Source organism: Bos taurus, chromosome 23 (genome assembly GCF_002263795.3).
Source record: "Bos taurus isolate L1 Dominette 01449 registration number 42190680 breed Hereford chromosome 23, ARS-UCD2.0, whole genome shotgun sequence".
NCBI classification, from domain to species: Eukaryota; Metazoa; Chordata; class Mammalia; order Artiodactyla; family Bovidae; genus Bos; species Bos taurus.
The window spans coordinates 51,512,197-51,530,507 of record NC_037350.1 but is presented as its reverse complement, the minus strand read 5'-3'; the positions used below and the strand labels follow the sequence as shown (position 1 = coordinate 51,530,507).

Here is an 18,311-nt window from a genome sequence, read left to right as displayed (position 1 = left end):
CCAGTCTGTTTCTTCCTGTGCTTCATTTTGGATTATTTCTAGTACAACATGTATAAGTTTACTAGCTTTTCTCCTGCAGTGTCTACTCTGTTCTCAATGCCAACAGTGAGGTTTCATTTCAGATACTTTATTTTTCATCTCTAAAGGTTGCATTTGGCTCTTATAAAAAATACACACATTTCCTTATCTCTCCTCACTATACTCATGTTTTTCTTAATACATTTGACCGTTGCAGTGGCTGCCTCACCTTCCCTGTGAGCTCATACCACTGTCTTCATAATTCGTCAGTCTGTTTTTGTTGATGGATTTTCCTCTTGGTTTTAGGTCATTTCCCACTTGGTGACACTCCTGCTAATTTTTGGTTGAATGCTGAACGTTAAGAAAATTATGCGTCTGAGTCTAGACTTTACTGCCTTTCTTTGAAGAACACAGGGCTTTGCAGTGGTTGCAGGCTCAGTGACTTGTGAGCCCTGGAAGTCTGTGCGTCAGCTCCGCTGGCCTGGCCCTAGAGGAGCCTCCACTCAGGGTCACCCCACCTCCGAGCTTGGGCCTTCTGGGGACTCAGTCCGTCCTCTGAGCGAGAAGCGAGGTGGCTCGGTGGCGGCTGCAGCTCGCGAGCCTCCCGGCCTCAGGAACGCCCGGAGAAGCCTTCAGTCCCATGCCCGGGTAGTTTCCTGTCCAAGCCTGTGGAGTCTCCTCGTGTTTGGCAGGAGCTCAGCGGGATCCTGACGCACATTTCTGGAGCTCCTTTGCTTGCAGATGGCACCTTTCTAGAACTTGTCCACACCATCCACAGCCCCGGGCTCTGAGCCCTGACCCCCGTCTTCTCTGCAGGCGCGCCTCTTCCTCCCTCCCAGGTGGAGGCCATGCCTCCAGGAAGCCGGGTCCTGCAGGGCTCGCCTCGCTGGTTCCTTTCCTACCGGGGCCCACGGCCCTGCACTGCCGGTGCCGAAAGTTGTTCTATGTGTTTCATAGTCTCCTAGTTTTTCAAGGCAGAGGTTTAACCGAATTTCTGTTATTCCGTCATAGTTAGAAGTGGAAGTCCTTTCTTATATTTTAAAACTAAACCTTGGGAAAATATTTGGCAGATCCTCAAGAAGTTAAACACAGAGTTACCATAAGACCCAGAAATTCTACTCTTTAGGCTTTTACCCCCAAAGAACTGAAAGCAGGGACTCAGATACTTGTATGTTCACAGCAGCACAGCTCACAATAGCTGAAGAGGAGCAACCCAGCTGTTACAACAGATAGATAAGCAACACGTGGTCCAACCGCACAATGGAATATTACTCAGCCTTAAAAAGGAGTGACATGCTGACGCAAGTTACAACAGGGATGGACCTTGAGGACATCAGGTCCAGTGAGACGAGCCCGTCACAGAAGGACAGAAACTGTCACTCCACTTACACGCGGTCCCTGGGGTCCTCCAACTCAGAGACTGAAGCAGAACTTTTGTTGCTGGGGCTGGGGGAGGGGTGGAGAGCAGGTGTTTAATGGAGACGGAGCTTCCGGGTGGGGAGGCGGGCGGGCTCTGGGGACGGTGCTGTTGGTCGCGACTGTGAGTGCACTTAATGCCACTGACTCGTGGCCCCAAACGATGGAAATGGGAGACCCTATGCCATACACGGGCTTCCCAGGTGGCGCTGGTGGTAAAGAACCCGCCCGCCAGTGCAGGAGACACAGGAAACATGGGGTTCGATCCCTGGGTTGGGAAGATCGCCTGGAGAAGGGCATGGCTACCCACTCCAGTATTCTCGCCTGGAGAATCCCATGGACAGAGGAGCCTGGTGAGCCACAGTCCATGGGGTCCCAGTGTCAGACACGACTGAGAGACCAGGCACGCATGCATGTTACACATACCCTCAATAAAACAATCACGGAAAAAGAGGCTTCCGTCTATAATGCTGCTGCTGCTGCTGAGTCGCTTCAGTCGTGTCCGACCCCATACACGGTGGCCCCCCGGGGCTCCCCCGTCCCTGGGATTCTCCAGGTAAGAATACTGGAGTGGGTTGCCATTTCCTTCTCCAATGCATGAAAGTGAAAGGTGAAAGTGAAGTCGTGTCTGACTCTTAGCGACCCCATGGACTGCAGCCTACCAGGCTCCTCCGTCCATGGGATTTTCCAGGCAAGAGTACTGGAGTGGGGTGTCATTGCCTTCTCTGTCTATAAGACTGCCCCTAAATCTTCCAACAAAAATCTGACTTCAAGATTTGTGTAATTAACAAGTGGATGAAGTGTGTGGATTGTTCTGGTATGAGGGGTAGTGCTGGCTGGGCTGAGGACCTCAGTGAGACCCACGAACTGGATGCTGTTCACAGCCCAGTGGGATCTCCCGGCCGCCCTGTGCCCACGCTCGACAGTGTCGCTGGTCACGGGGAAAGCACACGGAGTCCATGGGATGGGGCCTCGGGTCAGCAGCCCACTCTCAGTGCTTCAGAGAAAAAGGTTTTGCTGGTAGTATGTTTGAAATTGACCTGTAAATTTTTGTGGTTTCAAAAATTTTAAATATATAGTGAAAGTATTAAAAACAGAGACTGTATAATGTTCTCACGTTGATCTGTTTAGAGGAATTAGTGACAGTAAAATCCCAGTAAAGCATGTATAAACCACGTACAAAATTTGAAGTTAAAAAATTAAAGAGCTTAAAATCATATTTAAAAATTAAAAAGATAAACTTCTGAAAGACTGAGCTTAGGCGGTGTCAGCGGGACAAAGCATCTGCTTCCTGCTCTAGAAGGGCAGGGGAGAGGCAGACTGCAGGCAGGCGGAGGGGCGCCCGTGGGGCCTACTCACACGATGGTCTTCCCGATGTGCAGAAACGACTTCTCCACGAACTCCCGCACGCTGTGGACCTCCCCCGTGGCGATGACGAAGTCCTCGGGCTCGTCCTTCTGCAGCATGAGCCACATGGCCTGAGGAGAGAGGCGGAGCGGGTGAGAGCTGCACGCTGCCCTCGAGACAGGGCACCCCCGCCGGGCCACGCCGACAACCCTCACACTGAGCCCCCAGGAAGCCCGACACACACACACATCCACACAAGTGCGTAACTGAACCACCTTGCTGCACACCTGAAACCAAGAAAGCGGAAATCAACCTCAATAAAATGTTTTCATCACTCGTACCCACGTGTTTTTTTTAACTTATTAATTTATTTTAATTGGAGGCTAATTACTTTATAATATTGTGGGTTTTGCCATACACTGACATGAATCAGCCATGGGCGTACATGTGTCCCCCTGTCCCGAAGCCCCTTCCCACCTCCCTCCCCATCCCAACCCTCTGGGTTGTCCCACTGTACCAGGGACCCCCATTTTAAATAAAGTAGGTAAAAGCAGTAGGCGCCCCCTTAGAACACAGAGCCCACTGGCAGGTACACTCAACTTTTGCTTTCACATTGAAAGAGAACTGTTGGTTGGTGTCTCCCTGGCTGCTGTTAGACAAGCTGACAAATACATTTCTGAGGTCAACGGAGCAGCTAATTTTCTTTTAGAAGATGCAATCAACAAAGTTCAATTCTTCTTTATCCATCTGAATTTACGGTAGCCTTCTAAAAAATACAATCGTGGTTATATCTCCTGTGCTCGAAATTTTTTCTCGCGACTATTTTGCATTTTGGGCCTACTTCCAGACTGTCTTCAATCGTATTTTTGTCCTACGGAAGAGGAGACTTCTGGCCGTTTCACATGCCGCGGCGCTGCAGCTCATGTGGCGGTAAGCGGGGTGATGGAGACAGCCCGCATCAGGGACATGGTGAGACGCCAGATGAGGGCGTCCTGCAGGAGACAGCCCGCGTCAGGGACATGGTGAGACGCCAGATGAGGGCGTCCTGCAGGACAGGGCTTTGTTCACGGCCACAGACTGCAGAAAGACCGGCAGTTTCATGCTGTGTTATAGTTAATGAACTCAGCTGCAAGACTTTTTAAAATTTTATTTTTATTTATTTGGCTGCACTGTGTCTTATGTGAGACATGTGGGGTCTTTTCCCTGACCAAGGATCGAACCTGAGCCCCCCTGCATTAGGAGTTCAGAGTCTTAGCCACTGGAGCACAAGGGGAGTCCCAGTTGTAACACTTCAAAAATTTTATATGAGTTATATTAATAATAGAGCTTGACCGGTTTTAAAAAGGCACAGAATGCAAGCTCTTCTCTTCGTCATGATGGCACGCCTGGCCTAGGAAGCTTGTGCTTCAGTGGCCCTCGCAGTGTCGGGGCTGGGGCCCCGCACCCTGGCTGTCCGCTCCTCGGGGGTGCCCTGCTCGTGGGCACCCGCGCAGGTCGGGCCCTCCTGGTGTCTCTTGCAGGAGCCTCCCAGCCTGCCTGCCTTCCTCCCGCGGCCTGACGCAGCAGTCTCCTGGGTCTCCCTGGGGCGATGGCTCCCACGCTGACTTCACTGCAGCCACCTCCCCGATGAAGGGACCATCCCGCCTCCCAAACACACGAGCTGGGGCACAGATGCGGTGAGCACACACACGCGCACACACACTTTCTTCAAAATACTTTCAAAGTTTTTAGGAAAAATCAAATTATGCTCCTGGATAGAATTTCTATTTGAACGTTTTTCTGAGGGATTAGTGTATACACTTAAGTGTGTTTTACTCAAATTTCCATTCTAAAAATAACATTTCAAATGGGTCTTTCAGGACTGCTCAGCTTATTTTATTTCTTTTGAACACTATGTTGGGGCTCAAATGGTTTTGAAAAAAATCGTATTTTGAATCATGTGAAAGAAAGTGAGGACAGCTAAAACAAAAGGACAGCACGTGGTGACTGGCCGGGGCTGGGCCACGCGAAGCGTGGGCACCGGCCCGGGGCGGGCTCGTCCCCGCCGGGAACCCGGGGTCACCAGGAGCCTGTCCCTTCGCTGGACCGAACGCCAAGAATCTGCCCTCTTCTTTTCCAGCAGACCGTCCGCGGCCTCTGACCTGCCAACGTCTAGGCATTTCCTGTGAAGTTCATACTGTCCCAGACTGCAGTCTGGGAATGGGAAGGGAAAGGATATACAACTCCAGATTTATTTGTTATTCCTGAGCAGTTTACTGGTCTTAACAGAGGGAAAGGGCTTTGTCTGAACTTCCACTGAGCATAGCGGATGGTCCTTGACTGGTGACGGGGGCCGGGTGACACCCGGGTCAGCGGGCGAGCGAGCTCATGTCTGGAGTGGCCGCGGTCAGCGCTCTGCCCCCAGGTCGCGGCGGGCAGCCCACAGGGATGCTCGCCCAGCCCGACACAAGGGCCCCTGAGTGGGAAGCGATGGCCCGGCCTCTGCACATAGCTGGGCACGGTGACCTGGTCCACTTCTCCCTGGACAGACGGTGCAGCTGAGCAGGGTCCACCTCCACATGCCTTCCTGATCACGGGCAGGAGGGGTGACCCGTGATCGGCCCGCGGCTTCCGACACAGAAATGCTCCAGAGGGGACAGGCGTCAGACATCAGGGTCCAGCCCCATCTCTCCAGGTACGAGGGGCCCCATGAGGATACAACAGACGTACCCATGTCCTCACACACTCATCACCTCCGCCCTGACCTGATCACCAGGGCAGATGAAAACCTCGCCTGCTTCTCACGTTTTCACCTGTCCCACGGGGAGGAAAGACGCCAGTGCAGGGGCGCACCGAGGCTGGAAATTCCTCCGCAGAGAACCGTCCCTTGATGGCAAATGGAGCCTTCAGCTGTCCAGCCGCATCTCATGGCACATGGAGTCGGGGAGACCTGACCCAGGTCACTGACATCGGAGGGCCAAGTCTAGATGGTTATAGATATTCGCTCCATCTGGAAGTGTGTTTTCTTATAACCATACAATTAACCTAGCTGTTTTACAAATCTGATTACAGAAGTCAAAATAAAACTTTGATTTAAAAAATTTTCAAAAAAAAAAAAAGAACCCTAAAGCCCTCCTCTCCCACGCCTGCTTGTTGGATGTTCGGGTCACGGACGCGTAAGTCCGGGGAGGGGCCCCGCCTCCCTGGGCGCAGGGCTCGGGCGGCTCCCACTGGGCCAGTGGAGAACAGCCACAGTGCACCGCTGGCCAGCGGCCCGATTCCGCACACGCCCTTCAGAGCGCGGGGTGTGTTTGTCTCCAGAACCTGGGTTCGGCGGTTGCTTCCACCTCGCCGTTAACCTCCGGCTTGGTATCCAAGCCACGGACACTTATTAACTGAGCTGTCATCCGTGAATAACGAGATGTGTTAATCAAGGTTCTGTTTAACTCTGTCCAGTGGACTGCTGCGTCTCAGCCTTGTGCCTGTGTGGTGTGCTTCACGGGCCCCCATCATGGAAATGGTCTAAACATACACACATGCTTACAAATACACACGCATGTACACACATACATACACACATATACATAAAACAGCGGAGAAAGCCCGCAAACTATTTCTACTGAAAATCAGAGTCATTTGAGAAATGGAGATAAAATTCCCCGTAGAGTGTTCTAAGTGTGGAACTAGGCACATGCATTTTCTTTAAGTTCATTCAGTAGCTGTCTCCATGACGACAGCCTGGTGTTCTTAGCTTGAATCAGGACGTCGAGGAGTCCTGGGCAAGGCTGGGTCTTATGTTTGTGGGACCCACAGCGGGAGGTTGAAGGCACCCCAGGGTCGGGGGAGCACCCCTTACTCTGACATAGTTGGGGAACAAATGCAACTACGTTGAGAAAATCATTTGGCATAAAATCAAAACCTCAACCTAGTAATTTCTTCATGGGCAAAAATACTGAGGCTTGTCGAGTCCTTTGATTAAGGGCCTTTTAGACATTTTAAAGATACAAACTTACTAGACAGGAAAAAAATCATTAGATCATAAATTTAAAAAAAACCCCAAAATAACAGAACAAACTTAGAAGGCTCTCTAGCTCTCGCTACGAACGGTCATTCAACACTGGTACCGACGCTCTGAAATGGACTGGGCCAGCAGTGCCCTGCCCTGGCGTTTGTTCCAGCCACACCCACGGACCTGCGAGGTCCGAGGCGGGGGAACCACAGCCTGGTCGCCCTAGTCCTAGGGAATCACCCTGACCCGGTGTGTCTGGAGCGCCGTCTGCTCTCTGTACACGCAGAGCCGGGTAGCACGGCCGTTCCTGCTCTGCTCTCCGCGGACGCTCTGTCCTAGGGAATCTCCCTGACCCGGTGTGTCTGGAGCGCCGTCTGCTCTCTGTACACGCAGAGCCAGGTAGCACGGCCGTTCCTGCTCTGCTCCCCGCGGACGCTCCGGCCGTTCCTCCTCTGCTCTCCGCGGACGCTCCGTCTCTGTTTTCCCGGGCGCAGCAACCACGCGCGTGTGGGGCCTCTCCTCCTCTCAGGTCTGCTGCGTGCTGCCCGGTCACATTCATGCTTGTTCTTTTCCACATTCTTTTATCTGATTTCCTTTTGCTTGTTCCTTTGATTGTTTCTAATAACATTTATTTAAATTTTCTTTCTAGTGTGGCTGCAACATCGTGAGTGATTTTCTCTTGTCCACGCCGTTCCTGACTACTTCAGCTCAGCTCTTTCATTCATTTCATTTATTTCCTTCAAGTGTGGAATCTGCAAACATTTCCTTAAAGGGCCAGAGAGTAAACACTTGAGGTTTCTGAGCCACAGGCTGAACCACAAGCACTCAGCTCTGCGGCCGGAGCTCCGAAGGGCCACGACAGCTCAGGGACAGCCTGTGCGGCTGCACTGCTACAGAACCGGCGCCTGGCCCACCGACGCTTACCTGTCCACCTTGGCTTCTAGCAAACAGAACCGGACTGTGCTGCCTGTAGTTCCTCTGGATCCTGGTATTTTCCTCTGACACTGCTGCTTGCGGTCAGCATGCATGCCTGCCTGCGTGTGGGGCCCTAGTATTCCCCGGCAACCCCGTCCCCAGGCCACTCCCCTTTCCCACTGTTATTATTTGCTGCAGAACCGCATGAGGAAGAGCAGAAAAGCACAGGGTGGGCCTGCTGCCCCCTCAAGGTTCTCCCCAGACACTCTCTCCAGAACCACCACACTCCCCACTGGGGCACACTTCCCCTCTCTTCCCAGCATCGGGCTGGGGAGCGTGGCCACTGGGCAGCCTGGCCGCAAATCAGTCTGCATCCTCGGCCCGGAGGCCCAGCCTGACAGGGAACCTGGTGTCTCCTGCAGCAAACAGTGGGCACTGACTGGACGTTCTCTAGCCCTCCATAACCCTCATGGCAGAAAGTGGAGAAGAACTAAGGAGCCTCTTAATGAAACAGAAAGAGGAGAGCAAAAAAGTTGGCTTAAAACTCAACATTCAAAAGATGAAGATCATGGCATCTAGTCCCATCACTTCATGGCAAATAGATGGGGAAACAATGGCAACAGTGACAGACTTTATTTTCTTGGCTCCAAAATCATTGCAGATGGTGACTGCAGCCATGAAATTCAAAGACACTTGCTCCTTGGAAGAAAGGGTATGGCCAACCTAGCCAGCATATTAAAAAGCAGAGACATTACTTTGCCAGCAAAGGTCCATCTAGTCAAAGCTATGGTTTTTCCAGTAGACAGGTACAGATGTGACAGTTGGATTATAAAGAAAGCCGAGCCCCAAAGAATTGATGCTTTTGAACTGTGGTGTTGAAGAAGATTCTTGAGAAGACCTCAGACTGCAAGGAGATCCAACCAGTCAACCCTAAAGGAGATCAGTCCTGAATGTTCATTGGAAGGACTGTTGCTGAAGCTGAAGCTCCAGTCCTCTGGCCACCTGATGCGAAGAGCTGACTCACTGGAAAAGACCTGATGCTGGGAAAGACTGAAGGTGGAAGGAGAAGGGGACGACAGAGGATGAGATGGTTAGATGGCGTTACCGACTCAATGGACATGAGTTTGAGTAAACCCCGGGAGCTGGTGATGGACAGGGAGGCCTGGCGTGCTGCACTGCATGGGGTCGCGAAGAGTCGGACTCGACTGAGCGATTGAACTGAACTGAACCATACGTAATATCATTCTGTGGGGCTTTTAGGATTGAAGACTAAGCTGAGCAAATTCTAGAGCCAGACATGCATGCCCAGCACAGCATACTCGGAGTGGGTGCATCAGGTTACGTGACCATGTAAACAGTGTAAGAAAGAACCACGACGGAAGATGCAAAACTAACAATGGCACCCTGGCCTCGAGCTGCTCAGGACTCAGAGTTCAGGACCCTGCTCCCGGGCTGCGGGCCAAGTGGCCTTACCGCCTGGTCCTCGCGCTGGACACACCCGCTCTCCTGCACCTGCCCCGCCTCCGTGGCCTCCCGGCCAGTCTGCCCCCACCTCCTCAGAAAACAGAAGCTGCAAGGCCTCCTCTGGCCTTGTGAGGCCTTGGCCTGGAGTGACCCAGTGTCCCCCCACTCCGTGGACAGGCTCAGCCCAATCCCAACAAGGGGAAACACCACCGTGAGAAGTCAAGTCGCACAGTGAGGCACTCGGGGTGAGAGGGCGGTCCTGTGATGACCGGAGCTTCAGCTAGTGGGTCAGCACCGCAGTGGAACTCCGTGCTTGCCTTTAACAGCGGCATGGCTGCCTCTGCCGCCGCGTCTCTGCTCAGCACTGTTTGCCTTTAACACCCTGTCAGGCCCCCGAGAGGGACAGGAGCCCGGGAGTCAGGCTTGGCGGCCCAGCCCAGGCTCCCGGACTGTCACAACACGCTTCCCAGAAGTGCTGCTTCCTGGAGCCCAGCCGCCTACCTGGACCAGGTGCTTCCAATTACCTGCTCCCACGCGCACGGCCTGCGAGCCACCCAAACCCGCTCCTGGCTCAGCGGGGCCGCCAGGAGCTGTGGGCTCGGGGCAGGAAGTGACTCCACACCCATGGCCACCTGCCGGCCGCCCCGGCCGCCCGTGGCTCCCTCGCAGAAGCCAGCCCTGACTTCCCGGTGACCTTCCCCTCCAGCCCGTCCTGACCACCTGGCCCTGCCCCTCGGCTGACTCTGACCTCTGGAATCCAGCTTCTGGGCTGGTCCTGGGCGCCCACGAATGGCAGGCGTGAGTCTCACCACCCCAATAACCATTGTCACTGGTAAATAAACCCATAAACACATCAGGGTATGTGCACTAGGGAAATACAGATTGTACTTTCTTTACAAGCTCAGTTTCCTTAAAACAGTGCTGCCCCAACAGCAGTATGATACAAGCCACACATGCAACTTAGGTTTTTCTATGAGCTACAATGAAAAAGGTGGGAAAAGTGAAGCTTGTTTCAATGTCTTAGAATGCCCCACGCGGCACCTTGTCATTTCAGCACAGAACACCCTCAAGGTATTTCACGCTACTTGTCCATGCAGGGCCCTGGCACTCCTACTGTGGTCACAGCACCCCTGAGTTCAGACAGGCACCCCTCACATGCTCAGGCCTGGTGGGCGCCTGCCGGGCATAGGCGGCAGAGCCGTCCCGGGGGAGGAGAGCTGAGTGGGCAGCGCCTCGTCCTGCTGCTCTGCCTGCAGGCCCAGGAGGTGGCCGCCCCGCTGGCCCGGGAGGTGGCCGCCCCGCTGGCGGCACAGCTGCAGGACTGACCTCTCGTCCCTCCCTCGTCACGGCCTCCACGCCGCCTGCCTCTTCCTGGAGTGACCTCACCGGTGAAGACAGACCTTGAAAAGTCGTCCCATAGCTCCCGGCTGATGACCATTAAACACGTGAAAGCTTGCGTCGTGACTGTCAGATGGGCAGCGATTCCCTCCCCACCCACCCCGTGGGGACAGCGGGGAGTGAAGACCCAGAGGACTCTGATAGGCACGATGGCGCTGAGCGCTCAGAGAGAAGGCTGGCTGCTCGAAGCAAATCTGGGTGCCTCAGAGTCACCCAGAAGGGGCCTGTGCACCCTGTGGGCCTCCACCAGCCCCCGTGAGGCTGACCCCGCAGCCTGAACACCTGTACTTTAACAGGTTCCAGGGAGGTTGCCAGCGCCAGTGTGGGAACCACAAGGAGAATCCAGGCTTGTTGAGGGGCTCAGACGCGGAGTCAGATCACCTGGGTTAGACCCCCATTCCAGGAATCACTGGGTAACTTTTCAAAAGTTGCCTAATCTTCCAGCACTTCAGAAAAATGAGAATAAATGGTGCTGGCCTCAGAGGGCTGCTTTTAGGATTAAATTAGTTAATATCCCTGGTGGCTCAGCTGGTAAAGAATCCACCCGCAATGCGGGAGACATTGGGTTTGATCCCTTGGTTGGGAAGATACCCTGGTGAAGGGAAAGGCTACCCACTCCAGTATTCTGACCTGGAGAATTACATGGACTGTATAGTCCGTGGGGTCGCAAAGAGTCAGACACGACTGAGCGACTTTCACTTTTCACTTTCATGAAAACTGCCGGGAACAGGGGCTGGGGCAGAGTGAGTGCTCGAGGACTGTGGTTTACCGTGACGACAATGCTGACTACATAGCTGGCGAGGGCTCCTGGTATCTGGAGACGTCAGCTCCTCTCCAGGAGGGGAGAGTAGAGGGTGGAGAGGATTTAATCCCAGTTCTGTTAGTCAGAGCCACAGACTTTCATAGCTGGAAGGGACTTCAAGGTACCGCCATTCAATTCCACTCATTTAGAAGGTGGGCTAGCAGCTGAGAGCAGGGAGGCGGGGTGACCCGTCTGAAGCCACACAGCAGTTCAGCTGGCGGCGGGACGAGAGGCTGCACCCCTGTTCATTCCTCCTCCAGGCGCACTCTGCTCCCACACGCCTTCCTGTGGGAGCGCCACAGACGGCTGCTAGGAAGCCCGCGTGGGCCTCTGTGCGCCCGCCCGGGGACTCGACCTGCTGGTCGGCAAGCATTCACGGGGGCCCTCAAGGTGCCGGCCTGGAGGACGCAGGGCGGGGAGGGTGGGCAGACACGGCAGATGCCCTGTCGGGCTCAGGGACGTCCACACTTTATGCAGGAAACAGCTTCAACGGGCCGATATTTGACTTGGGGAAGGGCTTCTGAGAATAAACTCCAGGGAGCCTCCAAGAGCTGTCAGGCGTGGGGGCTTCCTCAGCCTCCGTCCTGAGCACGCCCACGGCCCGCGGCTCAGGATGCAGGGGCGTGCAGCCCGGGGGCTGTCCTGGGGTCTCCCCACCTCCCAGCCATTTTCAGTGATGGAGACAGACTCATTCTGGGTCAGTCAGGGTCTCAGAAAAACCTGTGTCCAGGGGCCCAGAGCCTGCGTGGCCGGCCCTGGGTACCACAGATGCCCAGCTGTGCTGGGGACAGCGGCTGGCTGAGGCTGGGGGGGCCTGGGGCAGGAGCGCCTAGGCCCAGGGTGGGAGACCCAGAGGTGACACATGGAGGGCGGGGAGCCACAGGCCTGGGGGGCTCGGCGGGGGGCTCGGCAGGGGGCCCCCTGACCAGGCCTGGGAGGCACTGACTCCCTGGACTCTCCGAGCTGGCTTCCGGCCCCAGTGCACAGGCTGTGAGGACGATGGGGGCCCAGCCCCTGGGTGGGGGGCGGCCGCACGGAGGGCGGCATTCAGCACTCAGGAGGCACCCGGTTCAGGGCCCGTGAGGATGCCACGCGGGGTGATGGCCAGCAGGGGTGGGGGGCGGGGGCACACTTCAGTATGGGCCCCCAGAACCGGCACCTGCCTGCCCCTTCACCTCAGGACTTCAGTGCCTGCCTGTCCAGCGTCCCAGGGACCACCTGGCACTCACAGCATCCTCCTAACGGAGGCCAGTGGCCTGGCCACCTCATTCACCGAAACTCACTTCAAACGTGTTTCCCACAATGTTCCGATTCACAAAAATCAGGATTTCAGCTTAAAAGTCATCCTCCCCTCAGTACTCCTGAAGCTACGATGAATAGATTTAGATTTAATCATCCCGTCTTTAACTTTTGGTTGCCAAATATAAGACACCCCAGCACACACCGTACGTAAGCTTTGCTCTTCTGGGAGGTCAGGTCACTCATATTAGCTCGGTCCTGCCCACGAGCACAATGTTTCTGTTATAATTATTTCCTAGATGCTGACTCAGCAACGTCCTTGATTGAAAGAGATGGGAAGGGAAGCCAGTTACATTTAAGAAAACATTTCTTGTGACAGTAATATTGGAGCTGAGTGACATGGGAGGAGGGGAATTCCACTAGATAAAAAAACCCAATAGTCTACAGATGACACTCCCACGACACTGCTGAAAATTAAGCAAAAAGCTCCTTAATGTTCTCCAAATTAAAAAAGAAAAAAAAATCAAGAGAATTCCTAAAGGTTTGATTACTTTAAAAACTCATAGGACAAGAGATTTTTTTTTTTTTTTTTTTTTGAGTCTTTATAACTTTAAATGAAGTCTGGAAAATCAGGTCTTTGATAAATTGAATTAATATTTTCAAGACAGTTAACATATCAAGTAGTTAAAAATTCTAAAATTCGCCCCTTACCTCCTAGTATCAAATCAACATAAACCTCTTAGAGAAGCTTAACTCAAATTACCAGATTCTGGAGAACAAACCTTTATTTCTTGGTGACTAAAATTTTCAGTTGTTTGACCAGTACCAATGACTACTCAAGACCCAGGATTAAGAAGAAAAAGTTGTGGGATCCTATGAAACACCAGAGGTGGTTCTCCCGGCAAACGCTGTCGGCAGGGGCCATGGGGCCATCTTTTCTGTTAACACAACATTTTCACATTCATTTCATATGAATGAACAATGTCTGCACTGTCTTCCTGAACACTAATTTAGTGTTGTATTTTTTTGCAGTGTCAATGAGTGTCAAAATATTGTTCTTCTAATACATGAAAGTATTTGCATGGAGCTTTATGACTGATCTTCAGATGTTAGCCAGAGGCAAAATGAAACAGAGACACTCCAGTTGGGAAACCTCCTCAGCAACGAAAGGCAAGCCTTTAACATATTCTGCCTTTCTGCCAATTTTTTTTTTTTTCCAGCTGCACAATGGCTTATTTACCCTGCAACTGGTGAAATTAAAAGCATTGTCAGAAACAGCAAAACTACATTTCAACAGTAAGACCAAAGGATTCCATTTCCCTGGAAATGAAACAGAAAGTTTTCAAGGAGGAAGACAAAAATTTCAAGAGGAAATTCTAAGAGCCTGACATGAATTAAAATACAAACCACATCCACCAATTACAGAAAAGCCAAGTAACACGTGCGCTTTAACAACGAGCTGAGAAACACATGGGCAGCTCGCCCTAAGTCACGCGTTTCCGCATCATCTCATGCTTAGATGCTCCACGGCCTGGAACCGCATGCACTCATCCCAGTTCCTAAGGAGAACAGGGCCACTGGGCTCTCAGTCTCTTCAGACCTGAAGGCCCCGACCAGCTATCTGATGGGTTTCGATTCCGCTCTCTCCTCCTTCCCACTCAGGATCTGGGCATGGCGGTTCTGACGGGAAAGGCGCAATGCCTCTCACAGGAGCGCGGGTCCGGCCACAGCTTACTCACCACGAAACTGCGGTCTGGGCCGCGGCGTCGGGAGAGCGGGCCCGGGGCGGGAGCCAGGACAGGCAGTGAGGCCGCGCTCCACCACAGAGACCAGACCAGCCTTTCAAGTCAGGTGCTGGCTTGCAGACGAGCAAGCTCGTCAGCCTGCAACAACCTCCACAATGTTCTTATTGATCAGAAAGGCTCGTGACGCAAGGCTCTGGGGGGATGGGGGCGGGGGGGTGGTATGTGGAAATCTGTGCTGGCTCCCTCGGCCCAACTTTCCGAGAAGGAGGCACTTGGAGAGGTGTTTACGGAAGGCAGACGTTACCCCAGGATGAGCACCTTCCCCGGAAGATGCGCGACGCACTGGGTCCTCAGGACCAACTGAGCCCACTGGTTGTGCACAGATGTGCAGCACCTTCACTGTCCTGCTCTTACCATGGACGGAGCCTGGTTAGAAAGCTGGCCACTGATAACATCTCAAAACTCAATCTGAAATGACCCCTAGACGTTCTTCTTCCCTACGACACACTAGGTAACGCTGACAGTTTTTTCAAATCAATGTTGTCGATTCAAGAACAGTTACTGAACATTTGCTCCAAAAATCATAAATTAATCATAAATTAAGAGGCTGCTAACTTTCACGCAGGAGCACGTGTGTAGGTAGAACATGAAGTCACCCATCAAGGCTCTGGCAAAGGGGCCAGTGCAGCAGTCACACTTGCTGCTCAATCCACCCGGATTCTCCGGTTCCCATTTCTACTCAACTCCTCCTAAAGCCACAGGGAAAGACAATGTGGTGAGGGGATGGGAGGCCAGAGCTTTGGGACACACGCGGGGTGCTGCCTGATCAGGGCCACCCGACTAGACAGTGGACAAGGAGTCCTTCCCACCCTGCCCTCCCCATCAGCCACAGCGAAGCCTTGAGAGCAAAAACGAAGGGAAACAGGGCTTCCCAGGTGGCACAGTGGTTAAAAAAAGAAATTCCGTTCAGAGTCCAGTGAGAAGACCACGCAAGTGAGATGAAGCCTCAGTGAACTGCCTCCAAGGAAGCCCGTCTCCCCGGCAGGGAGAGGAATCCGCGTCCCCCCGTGGGCAGCCCCCAGCCTAGGGTGGGCGGAGACGAGGGTGGGCTGCAATGACCGCTGCCCCACCCCTGCCCCGCGCCTCTGAGTGCCCAACGCCAGGCCACACGGGACGGGAAGGGCACAAGCACGTGCTCTTGCAGGGGCGTGGATGGGCAGGGCTCTGGTACTGGGGGGCAGTGTGAACTCCCAGCCAGGCTGGCACAGATCCCCCACCAGGGGCCAGAAGCAGCATCTCGCGGTGCCAGTCACCTTCGTCTCCGTCTCCGGCTCCGTGTTAGGTTAGAACCCTGAGCAGAGGCACAGTTTGGGGCCTTTGCTCCCAAGCGTGAGCGGTGTCCCCTAGCTGGGAACATATCACCCGTGAGGCTGCAACCTGCTTCAGCAGAGACCCCCCTCTCGTGGGGAACATGTCACCCGTGGGGGCTGCCACCTGCTTCAGCAGAGACCCCCCGTCTTGCGGTGGCCCCGCTGCCCGTGGGGGGTCGGGGGGGAGCAGGGCCAGCCCCCGCTGATACCAACTCCTCCTGCTGCTGGAGGTGGAGGGCAAGGATGAAGGGAAGAGTGAGAATGGCACCCTGGCTCCCAGCGGTGCCGGGCGCGGTGGCTGAGGATCCCTCCCGCGATCGGCTGTCACCTTGTCATGGGAGGGGGGTCAGTTCCACAAGCTGAGCCTATGCCGCGAGCATCCCCCCGGAGAGCCCCTCCCGCAGCCCGGAGACAGTGGGATGTGAAGGCCTGGAACCGCCGCGCATACCCCCAGGGACAGCGTTACAGGGAAGCGGGCCATGAAGGCCAGGGCCAAGGTTACTCGGTGGGAAGAACATGGACAGAGTCCTAGACTCCAGGCTCATCATGTCAGACATGTCACTGACTTCCTGCTCAGGTTCCCCACACGTTCCAGGGTCTAGGGCTCCCATCAGAGCATCTGTTGAAAGCACTTTGTGATCCACAAGATGTTACCGCTACTGCAAATGCTGATATTATTGGAGAAAATTTCCTGGGCTAATGCCTAAGAGATCAGTGACCCGTAACGATCTCCCAGATACGACGTGATAATTCCACAGCCTGTTATCAGTCCTAACATGAAAACACAGCATTCTTCAGAGCACTCATTCTTTTTAAAGATGTGTTTTAGAATGGAATCTGTGGTTTCAACATTTCCATCCTTAAGAATTTCTGAGTCCTTGACCAAGGCAGGTTGGCTACTTAAGTTTTGAAAGAGTGAAAAAATCCTGGCAATTTATGTGTTTGTCTTATATGTGCGTTTCTGCTATTTTAGGAAAATGAATCTGTGCTACACGAGTAGATAGATTTCTGGGGGGCGCTTGAACTCATTCCTTCTATAGAGTTAGCTTCAGACATCGTTGTGTGTGCCCCCTGGTGTGATACTATTCCCAAATTGTCAACAGTTGTTGAGAGAAAAACAGATGTTTTTCCAACATTTCTCAATGAAGTAGAAAAGCCTATAAACAGAGCCTAAACTGAGGCATGATTAGAAGGTTTCAACAAAATGAAATCTTAAAACAAACAAAACAAACCTTTTAAGACAGAGCAGTTAACTGGAGAGTGTGCTCTGGGGCGCTGGGCTCTAACGTAAGTGTAACGATAAATCTGATGCCATCTTTACTCGGTCGCATTGTCCTAAGTATCTTGGTCTAAACATCTCCAACCTTCACCGTTTATTTTGGCATAAGAGCTCCCCCCCCTCCACCTCTCCTCCTGGGGCAGCGGGGGGACCAGGTGAGGCTGGGGCAGAACTGGCGGGCACGGGGTAGGAAGGCGGGTCTTAGAAGCCCCCCAACCGGAGAGGCAGGCCCAGAAGGGGACCAAGGTGGAGCCCCAAGAAACGTCCATCTGCCATCGTTTCCGTGAAGCTATCAGAAGAGTCTCCCTAGAGCTTCTCAAGAAGAACGTTAACTTTACCGTCTTATTTTACTGATGGAGAAAACAAAAAGGGCGGGAGTGGCCTTGTGAAGGTCATGGTGGCGCAAGGAGGGAGGGGCAGGCTTCCCGGCCGGGGCCAGTGTCCTCCCAGGCCGCCCCGTCCGGGCGAGCCCGCAGTGGCTGAGGGTTGGTCAGCGGCTCCCTGAAAACACCTGAGCCAGCCCCCAGCACCCACCACAGCCTGGGGGAGGCCTGGGCCTGCAGCTCCAGCCACAGGCCAGCCTGGGACTCAGCCAGGACGTGAGGGGACTCGGAGAGTCCCATCCCAGGATCAGTGGGACCCTCCTCCTTCCCCGCTCTCCAGCCTGGACACAAGGGGTCCTCCTAGACTCTGCTGGGTCCCCTCATTATTGATGCTCTTCAGACGTCACAGGCACATGTCCTCCGTCTCGGGGGTCAGACTGGCCAGACTTGCTTCATTTTATGAAGATGATGGGGATGGGGGTGGGTGTTAATCTGAAGGACCCTGTCTCTACGAGGGGGCTCTCCACACAGAAGCCGAATGTGTGCTAGACACAGTGACGTGCTTCATTCCGTGATTAGTGTTTTGGCAGAGAAGGCAGGTAATTTGGGAAGCCCAAGCTACTGCGTCTTGAATCACTGGAAACAGAAAAGCAATAAAGATCACAGAACTTTTGAGAGCTGGAAATTTTGTTTTGGGTTTTGGTGATAAGGAAACTGTCCAAAGAGACATTTCAGATGATGAGAGACGGCTTTGGTGCGGGGCCCCAGTCTGTCTACGAGGAGGGCGTCTGTCCAGGCACCCTGAGAAGCATAAGGCAGGTCACTGAAGCCGTGACTGTATTAGTCAAGCATCTGCTTTTATACAAAAGCTAGGAAGGGCTTTCCAGTGAACAGAGCACTTTACTTGGCAGAGTGATCTCTCTTTTTTAACACAGCACTGGATAAAGAGTCCAGAGGTTCACACCTCCAGTGACTTCAGGGGCACTGGTTGGCGGGGGAGGCACCCT

General features: G+C 53.6%; 1 protein-coding gene across 5 annotated transcripts in view; it reads right to left on the bottom strand.

Moving 5' to 3' along the window:
* Positions 1-18,311, bottom strand: part of GMDS (GDP-mannose 4,6-dehydratase) — a 434,986-nt gene that overhangs the window by 72,690 nt on the left and 343,985 nt on the right. For all 5 annotated transcript variants that reach the window (XM_024983738.2, NM_001080331.1, XM_059880438.1 and 2 more), the window contains 1 exon segment: positions 2,794-2,912. In XM_024983738.2, coding sequence (XP_024839506.1) covers positions 2,794-2,912 — 119 coding nt within the window.